Source organism: Perognathus longimembris, chromosome 23 (genome assembly GCF_023159225.1).
Source record: "Perognathus longimembris pacificus isolate PPM17 chromosome 23, ASM2315922v1, whole genome shotgun sequence".
Lineage (NCBI taxonomy): Eukaryota > Metazoa > Chordata > Mammalia > Rodentia > Heteromyidae > Perognathus > Perognathus longimembris.
In genome coordinates, this window is record NC_063183.1 from 31,638,302 (window position 1) to 31,661,680 (window position 23,379).

At 42.4% G+C, this 23,379-nt stretch overlaps 2 protein-coding genes across 10 annotated transcripts in view; one reads left to right on the plus strand and one right to left on the minus strand.

The window, feature by feature from the left end:
- Ganc (glucosidase alpha, neutral C) overlaps nt 1–22,413 on the minus strand; it is a 43,852-nt gene extending 21,439 nt beyond the window's left edge. For 2 of the 6 annotated variants that reach the window (XR_007208843.1, XM_048332886.1), the window contains exons 1-14: nt 21,870–22,097; nt 19,702–19,764; nt 17,061–17,169; nt 15,875–15,999; nt 13,980–14,162; nt 12,406–12,451; nt 11,692–11,718; nt 10,711–10,777; nt 8,993–9,089; nt 6,516–6,696; nt 6,141–6,294; nt 3,907–4,142; nt 3,251–3,377; nt 1,604–1,683 (exon numbers count right to left, since the gene is read on the minus strand). Coding sequence is in view for 4 of the 6 variants with exons in the window: in XM_048332886.1 (XP_048188843.1) it covers nt 1,604–1,683; nt 3,251–3,377; nt 3,907–4,142; nt 6,141–6,294; nt 6,516–6,696; nt 8,993–9,089; nt 10,711–10,777; nt 11,692–11,718; nt 12,406–12,451; nt 13,980–14,162; nt 15,875–15,999; nt 17,061–17,169; nt 19,702–19,764; nt 21,870–21,898 (1,524 nt within the window). In the remaining 2 variants the exon portion in view is untranslated. Of the gene's footprint in view, nt 1–1,603; nt 1,684–3,250; nt 3,378–3,906; nt 4,143–6,140; nt 6,295–6,515; nt 6,697–8,992; nt 9,090–10,710; nt 10,778–11,691; nt 11,719–12,405; nt 12,452–13,979; nt 14,163–15,874; nt 16,000–17,060; nt 17,170–19,701; nt 19,765–21,869 lie in introns of all 6 variants that reach the window. The other 4 variants (XR_007208844.1, XM_048332887.1, XM_048332885.1 and 1 more) reach the window with 3 other exon arrangements.
- Nucleotides 22,414–22,817: 404 nt separating this feature from the next.
- The window catches only part of Tmem87a (transmembrane protein 87A), a 29,098-nt gene continuing 28,536 nt past the window's right edge, over nt 22,818–23,379 (plus strand). For all 4 annotated transcript variants that reach the window (XM_048332899.1, XM_048332900.1, XM_048332897.1 and 1 more), the window contains exon 1: nt 22,818–23,009. In XM_048332899.1, the coding sequence (XP_048188856.1) occupies nt 22,869–23,009 (141 nt within the window). In that variant the 5' untranslated portion in view covers nt 22,818–22,868. The remainder of the gene's footprint in view (nt 23,010–23,379) is intronic.

A 23,379-nucleotide genomic window follows, 5' to 3' on the forward strand; every position in this document is an offset into this window, starting at 1 on the left:
GTGATCTGTATCATGTTCTACATAGAACTGTTCATGTTAGAGTAGGGACATCTACTCATCTAGCTAACATGATGTTATAATTCCCTTTAATAAAATCCTTGTTCACTCAACATTTGTACAGCTATATTTACAGAGAGCTCAGGAAGCTTGTTTCATTATTTCAATGTTCTGTTCCTTGCAATGCTCCTCACAAGCCCTAGCTTACCTTCCAGAACACCATGGAGAATATTTGCTACCTAGCCCACAAGATATCTACTCTTTCAAATGACAAGAAGTTACTTACACATTTTCTTTTGATTCTTTAATATCTCTAAACAAGGCTAAACTTCTAAACTTCTTTAAAAAGGCTATATGGTTTCCAAACATATATCACATATATATATATATATACATATATATGTATATATGCTGATCCTGGGGCTTAAACTCAGGGCCTGAGCATTGTCCCTGAGCTTCTTGTTCTCAATCTAGCACTCCACCACTTGAGCCACAGCTCCACTTCAGGTTTCCAAATATTTACCTTCATTGTTCTTTATGTAGATAAGGGTTCTGACAATAAGTATTTTCAACTTGACAGACCATAACATTTCTTCAATTACTCAACTCTTCCATAGGAGTGGGGAAACAGCCATGGACAACAAGAAAGTAGAAGACCACAGTCATATCTATCTTGTGAGTTGTTGTCTATCCCTGCTTTGAGGTTTTGTTTTTTTTCCTAGTATACTAATCCACAATGATCAGAAACTAGTATTCAGTGGTTAAGAGCTGTGCTTGAGTTGGCCATTTACTAGTTGTGTGAACTTGGCAGGCATTTTCATTCTCCACACCTTAATTCCTTATGTGTAGTATTAGACTGAATTATAGTTTTTCCTTTAAATGGTTAAAGAACAAATGTCATAATGGCATTATGCTGAGCATAGCTCCTATTAGGTCTATACTAGGTATCACCACCATCTTTATCACTAGCAACATCATCACAATTGGTTGAAAACAGTCCTCCAGATATGGCCTCATCAATTCTCTCTTATAATGTGCTCTGAGATATATATATATATATATATATATGTATGTATGTATGTGTATATATATGTATGTATATATATAGAGAGAGAGAGAGTGTGTCTCTTAAAATAGAAGTAAAAAAAGACAGGTGCAGGAGGCTCACACATGTAATCCTAGCTACTCAGGAGGCTTAGATATGAGGATCATGGTTAGAAGCCAGCTTAGGCAGGAAAGTCCATGAGACTCTTATTTCTAATTGATCACATTCACACAAAAAAGCCAGATGTGGAGCTGTGGCTCAAGTGATAGAGCATTAGCTTTGTGCAAAAAAGCTCAAGGACAGTGCCCAGGTCCTGAGTTTCAAGCCCCAGGACCAGTTTTAAAAAAATGATGTAACCACCCCCCCCCAACTCCTATGCATTGCATTTAGTAATGGTTATGGCATCTCTCCCAGCACCACCCACGTCTCTAACATGCTGGCTACCCTTGCCTTGTCATGAAGGCCTTATATATCAACAGCTACTAAAGGAGGCCAAATAGGTCTGTTCTGCCACTTTTTTTTTGCAGCTAATTAGGAGTGAGTAAGAGAATTAAAACTAACCTGATAAGCAGAGAAAGCAAAAAGACCCGAATACCACTCTCTGACCTTGGGATTGGTGAAATCCAGGTAAGAAGAGAGACCTATAGAGGCACAAGAGTAGAAAGTCTTAGTGATCCTTACAGTAAGATGATGTAAAGAAGATACCAGATGTCAAAGCTGAGTAATCCTAGGGCACCTTACATCAAACACAAGAGAGAACTGAGAGAGACATGGTCTGCAAAAGTGAACAAAAGCCAGAACAGTGGCACATGTCTATAATCCCAGCTACTTAGGAGGATCAAAATTAGATACTAGCCCAGGCAAACTTAAAAGATCAAATATCAGAAACAAAAAAAAAATTACATAAAATGGCTGGGGTTGTAGCTCAAATTGATATAGCAACTGCCTCACATGTTTAAGGTCCTAGATTCAATTCCTCATGGATTAAAAAAAAAAAGTGAATAAAGGTGGTACTGGACTCGTGTTAACTTATCTAGACCTTTAGTGCCAGAGGCCCAGGGGAATAGCACGATATGAGCATTCATTTGGATCCATCAGTGAAGGCCTAAGATAGCACAGGTAAAGAAGGCAAGTGAGGGGCTGGGAATATGGCCTAACAGTAGAGTGCTTGCCTCGTATACATGAAGCCCTGGGTTCGATTCCCCAGCACCACATATATAGAAAAAGCCAGAAGTGGCGCTGTGGCTCAAGTGGTAGAGTGCTAGCCTTGAGCAAAAAAGAAGCCAGGGACAGTGCTCAGGCCCTGAGTCCAAGGCCCAGGACTGGCAAAAAAAAAACAAAAAAAAAACAAAGAAGGCAAGTGACCTAGTGACCTGTCATCCTTGAGCAGAGAAGCATGTTCAGGGGCTCAAGGCAAGGAAAGAAGGGCATGAAGTCTCCACAGTGCATGGATTTATTATCAAGTGATCATTTCCTGTTGTCTTTGGGGTAGGTTTTTTGTTTGTTTGTTTGTTTTTTACCAAGGCTAATAACTTTCCAGATGAAAAAGAAATCTATACTTGCTAGAGGCAGCTGAGGCCACTCAAGGAAGGCTAGGAAAACAAAATTATGGGCTAAAAGTACAAAGAACAGGCATATAAGTGAGCTACAGGACACTCTTTCTTCTCTCTCATTTCCTACTTCTTATTTCTATTTGCTTACAGAAATAGCATGTCACAAAGGCTTGTTTATTTTTATTTATTCATTCAATCACTGATAAAGCTCATTTTATCAAGTATAATGAAAAATACCTAAAAAAATTATACCATCTGTTTAAGTTGCTTGAAATTGTTAAGAGAAGTGGCTCAAAGAGTGAGCACCTGGCTAGGAATGTGGCTCAGTGGTGGAGTGCTTGCCTAGCATGCATGAAATCCTGGGTTCGAGTTCTCAGTACCACGTAAACAGAAAAAGCCAGAAGTGGCCTTGTAGCTCCCGCAGGACAGGCAAAAAAAAAAAAAAAAAATAGAGTGCTGCCTAGCAAGTGTGAGGCTCTGGGTTCAGACCCCAGTAAAACACGCTTACACACACACACACACACACACACACGCTTCCATGCACACAAACAGGTTTAATACATAGTTCCACAAAGAACAAGAATCAGCCATATAGCCTTCATTAGTTGAGTGAAGAGGTGGAAATACCAAGTGCATACATAGAGTGAATTCTTACCAGGCCAACATATTCCTTCAAAGTCGCCTCCTTCTGGATTCTTCACAAAGAAACCCTGTTCTTTGGCCTTAGCGTACACTGAATAGTCAGGATCAACCTTGATGTGTGGGTCACTGATGACCACAAGCTGTCAGGACACAAACGTTGCAAGATCTTCTCAATTTAGACTTTTTACTCAGAAACAACTGTAACTCACACTGAAGTATTTCAGATACCAGTAAAATTCTATAGCCTTTCATTTACTTAAGGAAATAAAAAAAATAGTATCAAACTAGGCCATTCATTTTCTGTTACCATACTTACCATTTACATTTGAAGGTATGATTTTCCTGGCCATTGTTATCAGAGAGTCTTCCTTCACTAATGTGCCAAGACAAATTTAAAATAAAAAAAAATTTTTTTTTGTCAGTCGTGGGGCTTGAACTCAGGGCTTGGGCACTGTCCTTGAGCTCTTTTTTGCTCAAGGCTAGCACTCTACCACCCGAGCCACAGCGCCACTTCAGGCTTTTTCTGTTTATGTGGTACTGAGGAATCGAACCCGGGGTGTCGTGCATGTGAGGCAAGCCTTCTACCACTAGGCCAAACTCCTGGTCCAAATTTAAAACAATTTTAAAAAGCTTTATCATCAAAGCTTCAAAAATGTTGGCAAAGATTACCTTACGTTTTTTGTTTCTGAGCAGCTCTTGCATTCTTTTGGGGTTTGGGAATCTTTTCTTGTCCCAGATGAAATACCGTTTGCCCTCAGTATGCTCAATGTCCAGCCACATGACGTCATAAGGAATGTCATGCTCATCAAATCCTGCATCCACTGCCTTTACATCCTGCTCATCTTCATAGTTCCAGCGACACTGGTGGTACCCCAGAGAGAAGAGAGGGGGCATGGCTTGTGTGCCTGAAAGAAGGGTATCACAGCAGAGTGAATTACCAGCACAATCATCATTATCATAACTACGATCATTTAACAACAAGTATGAGTTATTCAAAACAAAGAATAATCAAAGGATAAGAAATTACTTTTAGGGCTGGGATGTAGGTTGGTGGCAAAATGGTTGCCTAGCAAGTACAATGTCCTAGGTTCAATCCCCAGTACCAAAAAAGAAAAGACAAAAAAATAGTTAAAGAAAAGAAAGAAATCACACCTAGACATGAAAAATATTATAGCATAAATGGGAGGACTGGAAGAGGAAATTGCTTAAAAGATGGTCAAGAGGAGGAAGAGATTATACAAAGGAGAAAGAGGAAAAGGGGAGAATTATGAAAGAAATAACACAAAATTATTTCCCAGAACTGGATGGTATTGTAAGTGAAATTATTTTATTAATTTCTTCTTTTTTTTTTTTTGCCAGTCCTGGGGCTTGAACTAAGAGCCTGAGCACTGTCCCTGGCTTCTTTTTTGCTCCAGGTTAGCTCTTTGCCACTTGAGCCACAGTGCTACTTCTAGATTTTTCTGTATTTGTGGTACTGAGGAATTGAACCCAGGGCTTCATGTATGTGAGGCAAGCACTCCACCACTAGGCCTTATTCCCAGTCCCACACCTCTGGCTTTTTCTGTTTATGTGATGCTGAGGAATCAAACCCAGGGCTTCCTGCATGCTAGGCAAGCATGCTACTATGAAGCCATATTCCTAGCCCCTAATTTCTTTTTTGTTGGGTATTAATAGCTAGTAAATAGGAAAATAATTTTTTGTGTGTGTTGATCTTATATCCTGCAACTTTGCTCAATTTTTTTAATAGTTTTAAAAGTTTTTTTTTAATTTGTTGATTATGAGACTTAAACTCAGGAACTGGGCACTGTCCCTGGCTTCTTTTTGCTCAAGGCTAGCACTCTACCTCTTGAGCCACAGTGCCACTTCTGGCTTTTTCTATATATGTGGTGCTGAGGAATCGAACCCAGGGCTTCATGTATAGGAGGTAAGCACTTTACCACTAGGCCATATTCCCAGCCCCCACTTCCAGGTTTTGAGCGGTTAATTGGAGATAAGTGTCTCATAAAGACTTTTTTGACTCCCCGCCCCCCCCCGCCACTCCCAGCTAGCTTTGAACCATGATCCTCAGATCTCAGCTTCCTGAGGACTACAGGCATGAGCTATCAGTGTCCTACAAAAGGTTTTTCTTTTTTTAGTGTGGATTTTCTGTATATAAGGTCATATCACTTGAAAGTATGATCTTCGCGCCATCTTTCTTTCCAATTTATATTTTCGTTATTTTTTCTTTTTTCTTCTTTGCTGGTCCTGGGGCTTGAACTCTGGGCCTGGGCTCTATCCCTGAGCTTCTTTGGCTTAAGACTAGTGCTCTACCACTTGAGCCACAGCGCTATGTCTGTTTTTTTTGAGTAGTTTATTGGAGATAAGAGTCTCATGGACTTTCATGTCTGGGCTAGCTTCACAATGAAAACCTCAGATTTCAGCCTCCCAAGTAGCAAGGATTACAGGCAGAAGCCACCAGCGCCTGGCTGTTATTTCTATTTCTTACTAATTGGTCTGGTTAGAACTTCCGACACAATGTTGAATAGCAATGGTAAAAGTAGGTGGTTTGTCTTATTTCTAATATTAGTGAAAAGGCTACAGTATTTTAAAAATAAAATGCTTTATTGCTAAAGCTAGTGGAATATTCAGGTTGGAGTTCGAGTCATCTGAGTTAAGGGAAGATAACACCCAAAGGAGGCAGATAAGAAGTATCAGGGATTAGAGTACAGACAGTTCTAGACTCAGTGTAATATTTAGCTGAGTTGATGCAATGAGAATGGAAGGAAGAAAGCTTTCTACCGACAGTGCTTAGTTAAACTGTCCAAGTGTCTACATATACGCAGTAAATGTTAACTTACCATGATGATGCATGAGGCAGAGGAAATATAATGGAACTAGGAAGTGACACATCTCCATACAAGTACCTGTAAGGTATGAGTACTGCTTGAAGACGTCAGAAGGTGTAGGCCCTGTTAACAGGAAAACATCTATGATTCCACTTTCTGACATCCAGCACACGTCCGTTCGAGGTCTGACCTTTTGTTTAGCAGCAGTTGGGCCCATCTGGGTAAATGTGTACTGAAAAAGGGATGGTATGAAAAATTTGAGAAAATTTGACCCATAGCACCTGATCATACATAGTTTGTTCCTTTAGTAGACAATACTGATCGTCACTGAGTCCAGTATAAAGCTCTAGTGGCAGGGAAATGCCAGTACAAAAAGAAAAAAGAGCCATGACTATAATGCAATGATTTTATTTCTTCTGTAAGTATGACATGCAGCCATGATCCATGGCTCACCTCTACTGCAGGCTCTGTGTTGACCTCCACTAGGGTTTCAGAGGCATTCAGCCAGAAAATGCCTATAGTCCTGCCCAGCTTGTGTGCCAGCAGATATGGCACTGAGCCATAAATTCCTGTTTTGCTATATATTTGATATCCATAGATGTCCAGATTGTAAAGACGATAAGCATCTCCATCCCTGAAACACAATTAGGATTATAATCAATCACCATCACACATGTATTATTAATAACTAAATAACTCCCATCTCCCCTGTAAACAATTAAGGCTCAAATACCTTCCAAAACTCAAAGCACTTCCCTAAATCTTTCCTGACCCATCTATGCAAGTGATCCTACCTTGAATTGCTTTGGCACCTTAGATAGTTTAAGTCCTTAGATACCTTTTCTCTGTGACTCTGCCACAACAGCAGGTGCAGGCTAACCCTCCAGTAATGGATTCTGTGAGTACTGCTCTACAGCTAAAGCAAAAGAAAAATGCCACACAGAACTGAGCAAGATCAGAAACTGAACTGGGGTGGGGGCAGAGCTAGGATTGGTATGAGTTCCAGTTTCTGGTGAACCTGTCAATATGCTCATCTGCCAGAAAAACAGCACTTGAACCCGGATCAGCCTCTGCTTCTCTTTAGGGTTGACTGCCCTTCATCTGGTGCTACTGACGCTCCTGGCATCTATCTGTCAGGAGAGTTAGCCTGAAGTGATCTCCCTGAGGGACTAGCAGAGGAACAGGAGATACTATTGTCTGGCTCACTATATTCTTTAGAGTAAACTAGGTCAGCCATTTTTCTTGGTGTATTCTCCTGGAAAACCACAAAAAGGTCCCAAGGGGTGGAAGTGAAATCCAGGGATAAAGATCTCTCCCTGCTTCTACCACATAGTTCTCTATTTTTGACTTCTTTTATGTTTTTAGATTCAGCTTTATAGCTTTTATGGTTGTCTAATATTTTTAATATAAAAAGTTAACTACTGCTCTGAATGCTCCTTCAAGAAGGTTCTTAAAACTCCACAAACAAGCCAGGCACTGGTGGCTCAAACCTGTAATCCTATCTACTCAGGAGGCTGAGATCTGAGGATCATGGTTCAAAGCCAACTTGGGAAGGAAAGTCTGTGAGACTCTTATCTCCAATTAATCACCACAAAACTGAAGTGGCACTGTGGTTCTAAATGGTAGAGTTCTAGTCTTGAGTGAAAAAGCTCAGAGACAGTGCCCAGGCTGAGTTCAAGCCCCATGACTAACAACAACAACAACAACAAAACCTCCACAAGCATATTAAACAAAACATGCTATAAGAATTCTTACTTTCAAGCCAGGTTCTGGTGGTGGCTCACTCCTCTAATCCTAGCTACTCAAGAGGCTGAGAACTGTGGTTCAAATCCAACCCAGACAGCAAAGTCTGTGAGACTCTTATCTCCAATTAACCACAAGAAAACTGGAAGTGGGGCTGGGGATATAGCCTAGTGGCAAGAGTGCCTGCCTCAGATACATGAGGCCCTAGGTTCGATTCCCCAGCACCACATATGCAGAAAACGGCCAGAAGCGGCGCTGTGGCTCAAGTGGCAGAGTGCTAGCCTTGAGCGGGAAGAAGCCAGGGACAGTGCTCAGGCCCTGAGTCCAAGGCCCAGGACTGGCAAAAAAAAAAAAAAAAAAAAAAAAGAAAACTGGAAGTACACTGTGGCTCCAGTGGTAGAGCGCTAGCCTTGAGCAAAAAGAGCTCAAGGACAGTGCCCAGGCTCAGAATTCAAGCCTCACAACTGGCAAAAACAACAATAATAATTTTTATTTTCATTTACCTAATATTATTTTGGCAATACTAGTATTTGAACATAGGGCTTTGTGCTTATTAGGCAATCACTCTATCATGAGCTATTGGGGATTCATCTTGGCCTTAAGGGGGGAAAGGTGATGAGAGCGCTCCTGAGATGCTGCCCTTCCCCCAGCCCTGGGGCAGTGTGGAAATGAGCCACACCTATTTCCTTCTGGGTCCGGAACCAGAAGGGGTAGCTTTGAGACCATCCCCCACCTTGCGCCAGCAAGCACATGTGCTCCCTTTTCTGGGGCTTTGCCCAGAGGGTGGTACTATGCGAAGTGACGTTAGCCCATGAGGGAGGTCCTTGGGAGCTGCTCTTAGACGGGCAAGCTCGCCAGCCTATCGCCAGCTCCTGCTCAATCCTCGTCATCACTACTATATTACTGTGAGCCCCTCCCGAATAAACCGGATTGCTCTCCAAAGCATCTCCGAGATCCGTCTGTGCCTGGCTTCCTTGGTGGGTAAGGAGGGAGGAAAAGGGGATCTTGTTCGGCCGCATGCACTTTAGGCTTGCCCGTGTGCCTTCGCTCCACCTTGGCTGCCCACGGGTCGGGCGCCTAGGGGAGAGGGTGAAAAGGGGAGCACTGATAAGGGAGTAAGCTTAGCATCCCCGCACCAGGGGAGGTGAATCTAGCCCGGCAATGAGCCATTCCACCTGCCCACTTACTTAGTATTTTTAAGTCGATGTGATTCTGCATGTTGTGGAATCCCATAAAGATGTTCAAATCCATGCAAGGAGAAATCCAAACCAATGGAGGTAGGACCTGTAGAGACCAGGACAGTGACTGAGTTTTGCTTCTTGTAAGACAATCAATTAAGGAAATTCAGTTAATTACATACAGCAAGATGACCAGACCAAAAAGGAGTGCAGAGACCTGAGCTTGCCCTGGTTAATCAGCAAATGGTGTATACTGATTCTGTAAGATGTTATGTTTGAGTATGTTAAACACAGAGCTCTAGTGATTTATTAGTTACATGGCATTGTTATGTGCTGCAGTTTGGTTTTTTTTTTTTTTTTGGCCAGTCCTGGGCCTTGGACTCAGGGCCTGAGCACTGTCCCTGGCTTCTTCCCGCTCAAGGCTAGCACTCTGCCACTTGAGCCACAGCGCCGCTTCTGGCCGTTTTCTGTATATGTGGTGCTGGGGAATCGAACCTAGGGCCTCGTGTATATGAGGCAGGCACTCTTGCCACTAGGCTATATCCCCAGCCCTGCAGTTTGGTTTTGTTTTTAATTTTTTTACCAGTCCTGGGGCTTGGACTCAGGGCCTGAGCACTGTCCCTGGCTTCTTGTTGCTCAAGGCTAGCACTCTGCCACTTGAGCCACAGCGCCACTTCTGGCCATTTTCTGTATATGTGGTGCTGGGGAATCGAACCCAGGGCCTCATGTATACGAGGCAAGCACTCTTGGCCACTAGGCCATATTCCCAGCCCCTTCTGCCCTCTTTTATACGAATCTCTTTACTATCTATAGAGTATTACATGTGGCTACAACAGGACTTCCTCAAGGAGTCAGGGAAGTTTTCTTTTTTTTTTTTTTTTGGCCAGTCCTGGGCCTTGGACTCAGGGCCTGAGCACTGTCCCTGGCTTCTTCCCGCTCAAGGCTAGCACTCTGCCACTTGAGCCACAGCGCCGCTTCTGGCCGTTTTCTGTATATGTGGTGCTGGGGAATCGAACCCAAGGCCTCGTGTATCCGAGGCAGTCACTCTTGCCACTAGGCCATATTCCCCAGCCCAGGGAAGTTTTCTTATGCCAAGGGTATGGAGGAAGAAAGAAATCATGTTTTTCTAATTATACAAGAACCATGTATCTGGATGAGGTTAATTCCATCTTCAGGCTCCAAATCATCATTAAGTATAGTGAAAAGGTCAGACAGACAAGTGACACTCATACAAATGACAAGAAAAGGTTGAGAACTTCAGAAGTGATGAAGTCTAGAACTTGGTTTCTTATCAGTCAATTCTCATAAAAACCAAATGGAGAATTTCGAACTGTCTCCTCTACTGGATAGTGCAGCAGGGTAATGACAGCCTTTCCATGAGAATATAAGCTCCACGTGGCCTGTGCTCTTGACACTGCTACCTAATGATAGAGTCGCTTCACTGAAAGGACAGGAAACTCAAATCTCAGATTTCTGTTCACTGAACTGAAGTCATTTGCTGTAAGTTGCCAAAGCTCAAGTGACTTTTCCTATCCATCTAAAAAAGCTCAAGTGCCTCTCTCTATCTGTCTGTCTGTCTCAGTGCTAGCATTGAAACCCAGGGCCTCATACCTGGTAGGCACTGTACCACTGAGCTATAATGTAAATCCTTAAGAGATTTTAGATAGATTTAGCAATTGCGGAATAATTTGCTGTAATACCATACCATTATCAGTACTGACATTTACCATTAGCTTTGATATCTACAAAATTTCCAAATTTCTCTTCCCATAGACCTAGATCCTCTTGACTTTCCTATTGGAACAAAAAGAAGAATAAAATGAGTTTACAAACTGCAACAATAGCAAATTTTATTTAGGTTTGTTAAAAAAACAAACCCAGAAAATGAAAACTTATGTTGTCATTTTGTTCACAGTACTAGGTATTGAACCCAGGGCCTTGTTCTTGCTAGGCAATAACTCTATGAACTATGCCCCCAACCCAAGTTCATCTTTTCAAAGACTGGTGTGTAATCTCAGAACACTTAATAAGTCAGCTTGGGCAGACAAATCTGAGATATTCTTATTCTCAAGTAACCAACAGAATGCTAGAAGTGGATATGTGGCTCTAGTGCTAGAGCACCAAATTCAATAAAAAAAGCAAGAGTATGAACTCCTGAGTTCAAGCTCCAGTAAAGGTACACACACACACATACACACACACTCATACAAATAAATAAATACAGAAAAAGATCACATATTTCTGCTGCTTAAAACCTTTTTTTGGGGGGGAGGGGAGGAAGCAGGCCTGGGGCTTGAACTCAGGGCCTGAGCACTGTCCCTGGCTTCTATTTGTTCAAGGCTAACACTACCACTTGAGACACAGCACCACTTCCAGCCTTTTCTGTCTATGTGGTACTGAGGAATTGAACCCATGGCTTCATGCATGCAAGGCAAGCACTCTACCACTAAGCCATATTCCAAGTCCCTTTAAAATCTTTTTTTTATAGCTTCTCTTTGCTCTTAGAATAAACTCAGAAAGGTTAACATGACTTAAAAGTCAGGCTGCAGATAATGAGGGAATTTGGATTTGTTCCATGATGAACCACCAATTCCTCAAAGAGTGCTTGGCATATAGGAGATCCTGAACAAATACTTGTTAAATAAAATAATTATTACTTTCTCTATAGAACTGTTCCTGTTTAAAACCCTAGCTATGTCACTCACCTCCTTTCCCTTTTTTATTCTTTTCTTCAGCTAAAAGAAACAGAAATATGCTGCATATTTTCTTTCTTTCTTTCGTGCTGATACCACAGTTTGAAGTCACTCATTCACTCACAGATGGTACTCTATGACTTGAGCCACACTTCCAGCCTGGGATTAACTAGTCTTGTCTTATATGACTGGGCTAGCTTTGAACGGTGAACCTGTAGATCCTAACCTCCTGATTATAGGTATAAGCCACACTTCCAGCCTGGGATTAACTAGTCTTGTCTTATATGACTGGGCTAGCTTTGAACCGTGAACCTGTAGATCCTAACCTCCTGATTATAGGTATGAACCACTGGTGTTGGGCTCCACTCCTTTGCTTTGACTGGCTAGTTATACTAATACATTATACTAATATTACTTATTTCAGAAGGGCTTTCCAAACCCTCATCTTGGTCAGGTCACTGAATTCTCCTATAGCACCCTTTTGTAAAATTTCTCATGCTTCTGAATATTTAGTAAATGTCAGTCTTTTCTAGAAGATTCTATGTTTTTATAAGGATAGGTCTGGGACTTGTTTTATTCATCAATGAATAAATGTGTGAAAGAACCAGCAAATTGGCAAGGTGACAAAAAAGGTAGGTAATCCCATTTACATGAAGAAGGGAGAAACAAAATTCATTCCATGCCATGTGTGGTGAAGATGATAGAGGTCAATTGCTCAGCCTAGATTACCTGAGAGGCGCCAGCTGATACTCGCTCCTCTTTTTCAGTGGTAGCTCTGTTGGAACACAAGTAAAGCTGTGTCATTTTATGGGAAGGACAGGATTCTTGTGAATGATAGAGATTCTTACTTCTATTTGTAAGACTTCATAAATCATATCCTTTAACTCAGCAAATATAACATAATTAGAAAATTAGATTAAGTTTATAGAATTAAACACTACAGCCATAGTTGCTTATACAGATATAGATGTATCTGTATTTCCTTATTAAATCTTTGAAAGAGCCTTTATCAATTTTTTAATAAAAAATGTAACGTGAATCAGGTACATATATACATATATATATATATATATATATATATCCAATAAACTACTCAAAAAAAGCTGGAAGCAGCACTGTAGCTCAGGACTGGCAAAATAAATAAACAAAAAGAAAGCAGAGCCCAAAGCTCAAGTCCAAGTATTGGCAAAGAAAAAAAGAAAAATACTACTACTAGGGCTAGGGATGTGGCTTAGTGGCAAGGGCACGTGCCTCGTATACATGAAGCCCTGGGTTCAATTCCCCAGTACCACATATATAGAAAACGGCCAGAAGTGGCGCTGTGGCTCAAGTGGGAGAGTGCTAGCCTTGAGCAAAAAGAAGCCAGGGACAGTGCTTAGGTCCTGAGACCAAGGCCCAGGACTGGCAAAAAAAAAAAAAAAAAATACTACTACTAAGCAACTAAGAAACACACCACTGAAATAAGCAATCAAAATAACTTGTTTATTTCGGGCTGGGGATATGGCCTAGTGGCGAGAGAGCTTGCCTCGCATACATGAGGCCCTGGGTTCGATTCCCCAGCACCACATATACAGAAAACGGCCAGAAGTGGCGCTGTGGCTCAAGTGGTAGAGTGCTAGCCTTGAGCAAAAAGAAGCAAGGGACAGTGCTCAGGCCCTGAGTCCAAGGCCCAGGACTGGCAAAAATAAATAAATAAATAAATAACTTGTTTATTTGAAGGCTCTGTGTACCTTTCTTCAACTTTCTCTCCTTACCCTTTAGTGGTAACCACTTTTTTTCTTCCCAGTCCTGGGGCTTGAACTCAGGGTCCAAGCACTGTCTCTGGGCTTATTTTGCTCAAGGCTAGCACTCTACCACTTGAGTCACAGCATCACTTCCGGCTGTTCTGTTTATGTGGTACCGAGGAATGGAACCCAGGGCTTCATGCATGCTAGGTAAGCATTCTACCACTAAGCCACATTCCCAGACCTAGCAGTAACCACTTTATGAAATTGGAGACAAGGTCTTACAAGGAAGTCCAAGGTTGACTTGGAACTCGTAATCTGCCTGTCTGACTCTCAAGTGTTGGCATTATAAGTGTGTATCATAATACACAACCCAGAAAACCAATTTTGTGTTTTTGAGGTGCGGTCTCACTATGTTATCCAGGTGTCCTAGGCTGACCTCACATTGATAATTTCTACCTAAGCCTCTTGAATGCTGCTTTATAAGAAATACTACCGCATCTGGTAGCATCTGATTTGTTATGATTTTAGGCAACTTGGATTTTCAATTAGAGTTTGTTAATACATCATGAAAAATACCTGTGTTTGTGAGGAATCTGTAGGTGCTCAAAATATAACTGGCTTAGGGAATTTATGCTGATCACAACTTCTTCCTCAGATATCAACTCTATCTTGAATGGATTTGCTATGATATGACACTTCAGATCTCTTTCTCCACCTGCCAATATCAGGCTGCCTGTATCCCCAGAGCATGAGATCAGCCTAGAAAAGAAATTAGAAAAGAAATAAATTGCTACAGTTTAACATAGTTCAATGTGATTTGTAATTCAATGCAATTAACTTACAAGTCAGTCTTCATGTGAACAAAGGATAACAGCCAGTAGAGAGCCATCACTGAAAGCATGGCTTTGGTGACATACAGCTAGGAGTGGACATAATTACCATATACTTTATAACTTTGGATAACAGTATTACCACCAAGTGCCAGAGGATCATGCTTGTAATCCTGGCTACTCAGGAGGCTGAGATCTGAGGAACCTGGTTTGAAGCCAGCATAGGCAGAAAAGTCCCCCGTGACACTCTTATCTCCAATAAACCACTTAAAAAGCAGAAGTGAAGCTGTGGCTCAAGTGGAAGAGCACTAGCCTTGAGCACAAAGAGGCTCAAGGACAGTGCCAGGCCCTGAGTTCAAGCCCCACAACCGACAAATACAAACACCAAAAACCAGTGTTACCTACTTTACCTAGGTCTTGTTTATCTGTAAAGCTCAAATAATTAAAAAAAAAGAAGAGCTTTTGGAGAGAATTAGGTGAAGTCCTGTAATTAAAGCACTTGGCACAGCACAATGCCTGACACATGAACACTCAATAAATGATAACTGCCATATCATTGCTCTGTGTGTAAAGTCCAGTAATGCTTTGTTGCACAGAACCGAAAACATTATTTTTCTTTTTCTTTTTGGCCAGTCCTGGGGCTTGGACTCAGGGCCTGAGCTCTGTTCCTGGCTTCCTTTTGCTCAAGGCTAGCACTCTGCCACTTGAGCCACAGCACCACTTCTGGCCGTTTTCTGTATATGTGGTGCTGGGGAATCGAACCCAGGGCCTCATGTATACGAGGCAAGCTCTCTTGCCACTAGGCCATATCCCCAGCCAACATTATTTTTCTTTCTCATTCCAATCATATATTCACAAATAGAAAATAACAGATTAGGTCCACAGGGAGATGGAACCAGGTCAATTTTTATTTATCCTTATTATCTTACTCTCACCAGCCTTCAGTATGACAGGTAGACAGTTGAGATGGCTTAGATCCTTAGGAATTATATAAGTTCAGGGCCAGGTATCTAGATCTCAAATATCTAGGTTCTCTTCCTTTTCTCAGTGCACAAGTAGTAGAGTGTTAGTCTTTAGCAAATAAGTTCAGGAACAGCATCCAGGTCCTATTCAAGCCTTAGGATAAACACATGGACATGGACACACACACACACACACACACACACACACACACACACACACACACAGCTTTAGTCCCTAAAGGTTTTCCACTGAGACACTCTACCTAAGTATAATTGTAGGCTAGACTTCTGAGAATATCCTTAATTAAACTGAATTAGTCTAACTATATAAGTTACTAGAAGCAAGGGAGTTTCACTAGTATTAACAGGTCTCTGGGGCTCTGCATCTAATCTGAGTGAGTAAATTAAGTAGCTTTCCTTCCACTTGCTCCCCAAAGTCTCTCTAATACCTGTTCTTGTTACAAAGAAGGAGAGTAGAGCCAAAGTTGTGCCTCTCTGCTGATAAGTCAAACAGTGGATGAAAAAAACAAAAATTAATAACAGAAAAACTGATAAACTTATCCTCAAATAACTGACTATCAACTCTGCAAATGATTATAGCTGTGAACACAAAAATAATAGGTATGATTGAAAAAAAAATACTTGAGGGTGTACTAATATACTTTGTTCCTTGCCCTACCTTACAGTGTTTAGCTTGTTGATGACATCTGGAACTTCATATCTTGGTTTCAGTGGAGTCTTTTCATTGATTTTAAGCCTGAAAATGTTTCTTTCTACACCATAAACTTCAGCCAGGAGAGGAATCTGGGAGCAGATATATGAGATTAGCTTCAATTGGTTATCCCAAAGATGACTTGTACTAATGGCCAAATTAAAATAGTTAGAAAAGTGTGTTTAAATTCATATAGGCCAAGCAAATTGGAGAACAATGGCAGTAACAAAAAGAACAAACTCCCCAATTAACAATAATTTACTCAGTTATATGTTTAAGAATTACCAATCAGGGGCTGGGGATATGGCCTAGTGGCAAGAGAGCTTGCCCTCGTATACATGAGGCCCTGGGTTCAATTCCCCAGTACCACATATACAGAAAACGGCCAGAAGTGGCGCTGTGGCTCAAGTGGCAGAGTGCTAGCCTTGAGCAAAAGGAAGCCAGGGACAGTGCTCAGGCCCTGAGTCCAAGGCCCAGGACTGGCCAAAAAAAAAAAAAAGAATTACCAATCACTGAAATCCCACTTCCTGCATGGGGACTGGAAAGGTTTCTCTTTTTCCATTTCTCCCTACTTTTGGGTGTTAGCACTGACTAACAACCCCTATTACTGGAAGCTTCTGAGTTTAGTGATCATATACAGGAACAAGACAAAGATCTGCTTTCAACCTCTTCAGATATTCGACTCTGGACAGATTACTGGGCAGCTTAAGACTGAGAAATTTACCATCACCAGGGTGACTTGTATTCATCCTGGAAGATACAGGAAGCTCAGGATAGATTACTAGATGCTGAAGCATTATTGCAACAATGGAACTGTATGATAGGCATTGTCTCATCATCCTAACAAACTCCTTTGAGCTGAACTGCATTGCAGGAGAGCACTGCCCAGTTTTCTGTGTGTTCAGATGCCTCAATCCAGGAGCAGTGGAAAAACTAGCCTTTTAGGTATATCGTGAAGAATTCTTAAAGGGAAATAACACTTATGAAACATCTAGAAAAAATATCAGTGTAGATATTACAAAAGATATTCCTTCTTTAACAAGGTTTAAAACTTTGATGCTTAGATCATTTTAATTAGCTATTGTGGAAATTGACATCATTCAACCCAAATACAAAAATAAATTACTTTGTATACAATTTGCATATATCTCACCTTAGTTACTTCATTGATGATTTGGAACTTGGTGCTGTCTTCGCCTGTCGTAACTGTGTCTAATAATGCCCGGTAGGTGTTATTCTTGGAAAGCTGCTGTTTCTGACGTCTACAGGTACAGAGCATATAAATGTGTGAAGACTATTTGTGATTGTCAGCAACAGACCATGTTATCATGTAAAAATTCACTGTGATATTAACTGAATTTAGGCAGAGGCAGTATTAAATCTCTTATAAAGTACATTATATGAGTGCTAATAAAATTAGTGTCGATGAGAATTCTAATTTTAGGGCTCGGGGTAAAGTACAAGCACCTGCCTAGCAAGTGTGAAGCCCTGAGTTGAAATTCCAGTACTACAAAAAAAAAAAAGAATATGAAAGTTTTCCACATAACACTGCTCAAGAAGGGCACTTGTCTAAGTAGAAGCTGGGCAATTTTCAACAATGAACTTTATGAGCTTAATTTCCCTCCCTCTTTTCATGAAATAGACTATTTAGTATATAACTCAGTAGATTCTAGTGTAACTCTAATATAAGTGAGTGGTTTGATAAGGAGACTAAGCATTCACTGCAGTGTTCTAAGTTAAAACGACACGCTAGGGGCTGAGGGTGGAACTCAATGGTAGAGCACTCGCCTAGCGTGCACAAAACCCTGGGTTCAATTCTCAACACCACAAAACAAAAAAGCAAACAGGGGTCATATGAATAAATGTGTTTTAAAAATACATGATTTTTCTTTCTCTTGCCACTAGGCCATATCCCCAGCCCCTGATTTTTTTCTCTAGAACAGAGTGAATTAGAAAATTAAAATATATGGGATGGTTTTTAGTTCAAAATTATACTAGAGTAGATTTATTTTATTTTGCTGTTGTTGGTCAATGGGCCTTGAACTCTGGGCCTGGGCACTGTCTTCAGCTCTACCACTTGAGCCATAGTACCACTTATGGTTTTCTGGTGGTTAGTTGGAGATAAGAGAGTCACAGACTTTCCTGCTGGGGCTGGCTTTGAACCTCGGCCCTCAGATCTCAGCCTCTTGAGTAGCTAGGATTACAGGCATGAGCCACTGATGCCAGGCAAGGTAGATTTTTTCCTTTTTTTGTTTTGCCAGTCCTGGGCCTTGGACTCAGGGCCTGAGCACTGTCCCTGGCTTCCTTTTAGCTTAAGGCTAGCACTTTTCCACTTAGCCACATTCCCAGCCCCCTGGCTTCTTTTTGCTCAAGGCTAACACTCTATCACTTGAGGCACAGAGCCATTTCTGGCCTTTTCTGTTTATGTGGTGCTGAGGAATTGAACCCAGGACTTCATGCATGCAGGGAAAAGCACTCTACCACTAAGCCATATTCCCAGCCCAAGGTAGATATTTTAAAATAAAGATCTTGCTGTAATCCTAGATAGTCAAGAGGCTAAGATCTGAGGATTGAAGCTCAAAGCCAGCCCAGGCAGTCTGTGAAATTCTTATCCTCAATTAACCACCAGAAAACCAGAAGTGAAGTTGTGGCTCAAAGTGGTAGATTACTAGTATTGAACGTAAAAGCTGAGGGACAGCACTCTGGTCCTGAGTTCAAGTACCATAACTGAGGGAAAAGAAATAGAAAAGATTTTAAAGACCTCTTTTTGGAAGCTTAGGAAATCTCATAAAATGTAATGCAGGGATAAAATACAGCAATTCCTATGGAAGGAAACCTAATAACAGTTAACATATTTCAAAAAAGCTTATTAAACATTTTTAAAATACATTAAAAAATCTTTAAAAATTTAAATAAACACATAAAATTATAGGTGAAAGTCTCCTGCTTGAGGCTTAAAAAAAATTATAATACTAGGGCTTGAACCCAGGGCACTTCATTTCCTAGGCAGATACCCATGGCCCTACTCCTTTTTTATTTTACTTATCTTTCAGATCCCTACCCATACCTTACAGATGAGGGCCAACATTCCTGGTTTATGTGTTGTGATGAGGGGGAGAGGGGTGGACTCACTAACTTTTCTTTTTTTTAACCAGTCCTGGAGCTTGGACTCAGGGCCTGAGCACTGTCCCTGGCTTCTTTTTGCTCAGGGCTAGCACTCTGCCACTTGAGCCACAGCACCATTTCTGGTCATTTTCTGTATATGTGGTGCTGAGGAATCGAACCCAGGGCTTCATATATATGAGGCAAGCACTCTTGCCACTAGGCTATATCCCCAGGCCCCCCGACTCTAACTTTTTTGCCTGGGGTGACCATACACCATAATCTTCTGGCTATTTGCCTCTTAATATAATTTCCTTAATTATTAAATTTTCAAACTGACCTTTGCTTAGAATAACTATCATTTCTCAAAAAAAAATGCTATTAATTTTTTTTTTCCTGTCAATCATGGGGCTTGAATTCAGGACCTAGGCATTGTCCCTGAGCTTTTTCACTCAAGGCTAGCACTCTAACACTTTGAGGCACAGCTCCACTTCTGGTTTTCTGGTGATTAATTGGAGATAAGAGACTAATGGACTTTCCTGCCCTAGCTGATTTGGGACCCTGATCCTCAGATCTCAACCTCCTGAGTAGCTAGGATTATAGGTGTGAAGCACTAGTAATCAGCTAATAGCAGTAATTTTGAAGTACTGTCAGAAATGTTTTGATCTAGGTAATATATTTATTTTCCTTACCTGTAAAAAGTAATGTTGCTACAGTCTTTGAAAATGGTTTTATCAACAGCTTCATCTTCAACACTAAATAAAAATATTTAAGATACAATTTTTCAGAGTTTGTAAACCCATTTGTATTCTCTATAATGTATAATATGTAATTGTATGTAATATATATAAAATAAAACTTTGCAATGCGATTGACATAACACAAGAACTTCATGTGATAATAAAATGTGCTGTAGCGCAATATCCTTAGGTAAAACATGTAGCTAAACAGTGAAGTATCAAGTTCTGGGGCTGCACAAAAGCAACAACAACAACAACAAAAAACATTGCCACTTATGAAAAAGGGAGTTTTTGTTTTTGGGCTGGGTACTATCCCTGAGCTTCTTTGCTCAAGGCTAGTATTCTACCACTTTGAGCCACAGGTCTACTTCTAGTTTAGGGACAGTTAATATAGGAGATAAAATTGTTTTGGACTTTCCTGCCCAGGCTGGCTTCACCTTGATCCTTAGATCTCAGTCTCCTGAGTACTTAGAAGTGTGAGCCACTAGCACCCAGCAGGAGGGTGCTATTAAAAGAATGATTGCAGTAAAATGCAAAAGAACAAAGAATAAGACAAAACCTAAACCAAACCAAACCAAACAACTTATTTACCTATTTAATCAACAAAGTATTTTTAAAGTATATTCTTACTGGGTGAAAAAGACATGAAGATTATAGAATGAGACTGTTTCAAAGAGGAAAAAATAAAAAAGACATGAAGTTCAAATTTTCTGTAGTACTCTAACCAGTGGGCCACTGGAGGAATATAGTCTTTAGGAGGTACAGTGCCTTCTTAGCAAGGACGAGGCTCTGCCTTCAAAAGCTTAACAATTCAAGCCAATAAATACTCTAAGAGAGGGACAGGCAAGGTGCTAAAATAATAATAGAAGCAAACATAGGAGTAAATTTTGATCTCTCAGATGATGTTGACAAACCAGAGCAAATGTTCTTTAAAACCAAGTTTGTAGGCTGGGAATATGGCCTAGTGGTAGAGTGCTTGCCTCACATACATGAAGCCCTGGGTTCGATTCCTCAGCACCACATATACAGAAAAAGCCAGAAGTGGTGCTGTGGCTCAAGTGGCAGAGTGCTATCCTTGAGCAAAAAGAAGCCAGGGACAGTGCTCAGGCCCTCAGTTCAAGCCCCAGGACTGGCAAAAGCAAAAACAAAAAACAACTAAGTTAGTAGAATTGTTTTTGGAGTAAAACAAAAACAAAACGTTCATTGCTATTTGGGTATATGAGTCAATGTATTTAAACTAGACTCAATCTAACTAAAATAACTATAGGCTTTCCTCAGGGACAGCAACCAGGGCTGTTTCAACCTCAGGACTGGTTTAAAAAAAAAATCTTGCAGATAGATATATGACTGAAAACTTCTGCAGCCAGCATGTCTATGCTTTTGATTTTACCAACTTTCAAAATATGAAAACAGGGTGCCAGTGGCTCACATCTGTTATCCTAGCTACTCAGAAGACTGAAATCTGAGTACCATAGTTCAAAGCCAGCCAGGGAAGGAAAGTGAGAGACTCTTATCTCCAATCAATGACACAAAGCCAAAAGTGGAGCTGTGGCTTCAGTGGCTGAGTGCTAGGCTTACGCACAAAAGCTCAAGGACAGTGCCCAGGCCTCCAGTTTAAGCCCCGGGACCAGCAAAAAACAAAGAAACACTCCAGACAGATACACTTAGTCATACTAAAAAGATTGTTTATCATGGAAGTAATAAATGTCACTGGTTTTTGTCACTGTTTCTTTTGAACAAATGTGTAAAATTCAGAGAACCCTGAAGTGTCTTTGAAGAATGAACTGGGGAACGACACAGGAAGAGGTGCATATACCTGAACTTGGAGAGTTAACACCATATTAAGTTCATGTGTCAAGAGTTCCAATTGCAATTGCAACTTTTCCACTGTTAAAGTTACTTAACCATCCTGTAAGCATTTAATGAGAGGCTATTAAATTAGCTACACACAGAACTAAGAGCCACAGGAAAAAAAAAAAAAAAAAGACCAAGCACACAGCCAAAACGGAATTAAGCGGTGCAAAGAATACAAAAAGAAAAAGCAAAAACAAAACCCAAGCAGTCAGGTTGCCTTCCGGCAGGGCACCCGTTCTGTGGTCAGTACCTCCTCTAGCCTTTACCTGATTTCCTCTTTCCCAGGTGTTTCCATGGCTTCCCAGGCACTCTGGGTCCCTGCTCTCTGGCCACACCACACACACACACACCCTCCACAGATGCGTGTAAAAAGCCAAGGAGCTGCCTTTCTTAATGATGAGCAGCACTTCACCAGCGTGAAGTTACTGGGACATGAAATCCCCTCCAGGTCTTTAAGATGGAATAAACTGTGACCCTCACTCCCGTGATTTTTTCTTTTTTTCAGGTGCAAACTAGCATTTCTACGGCGACGTATTTGGTTGGCACGGAATGACCGGTCCGGTCCCACTGCGTGCGGGTCCCCGGACCCGACCCCCTCCCCGCTTCTCTCTCGGACCGCGAGGGGACGGCGGTGGAGGTGTCTCCAGCCAAACGGTGCTGCAGCCAAAGCCCAGCTCAGGGACACTAGGGGCCTCGTCAGGGTCCCCGGCGCGGCGCCACCGCCGGCCGCCGCACGGCCGCCTGCAAGCCCGGGCTTCGACGCCTCCCGAACCCGAGACCTCACTACCGGGCGCCAGTCAGGCGAGCTAAGGAACTGGATTCTCTATAGACTTCCGACTCGGGCGTCCGACTTTATCATCGAGAGGCGGGAACACAGGGGAGAGAGCCCGGACGCCTCACGGGGATCCCGCCAGGTGAACGCCTCACGGGCTTCCCGCCAGGTCTTCGAGCCCAGGCAGGACCCGGCGAGCCCAGGAAGGAGCGAGCGTGAGGTCGCGCGAGCCGGAAGTCACCGGAGAAGACCTTCCCACGACGACGCCTGCGCAGTCAGGCTCACGGATGTCGGAGGGCGGGGCTTCACGGTGGAAAAAAAAAAAAAGCTCACAAGGCTCCCGGAAGTTTCAAGGACCCGGATGGTCCCGCCTTCTCCTCTCTCCTGCCCCGCCCCCTCAGCTCCCCCTCCCTCGCGCTGAGCCGGAAGAGGGCGGGACGAACCGGAAGGAGGGGGCTGAAACGCTCCGGGTAGGCGCGCCACGGCGGTGAAGATGGCGGCGGCTGCGTGGCTTCAAGTACTGCCTGTCATGCTTTTCCTGGGGGCTCAGCCGTTTCCGTTGTCGTGGTTTGGTGCAGGACCTTCACCTGTGTGTGCTGCTGACCGGTCCAAGTGGCACATTCCGATGCCGTCGGTGAGTGTTACCGTAGATGCTCCACCTGGAAGGGGCTGGGGATGGGGCTACGGCGGCCCGAGGGGTTCATGAAGCTTCTGCCCAAGTCCGCTTCTCAAGGGGGTGGTGTGGTGGGGGCGTCGGGGTGAGGGGCCCTCTTCCCCCCCCCCCCCCGTCCTCTGTCCCTGCGGCCCTGGGCCGTACATCTGGAAGAGGAGGAGGAGGAGGAGGAGTGGCAGGGCCACCCGGTGCAGGAGGAGAGGGCGGCGGAGCGGTTTCTTGAGCTGTCGGGGAACAGAACTTTTCAGCGCCAGGCTTCTTCAAAGAACTTGATGCACCGATCAGGGCGACTTGGTTTCCGGGTGAAGTTTTCTCCCGGTCGGCATCCGGA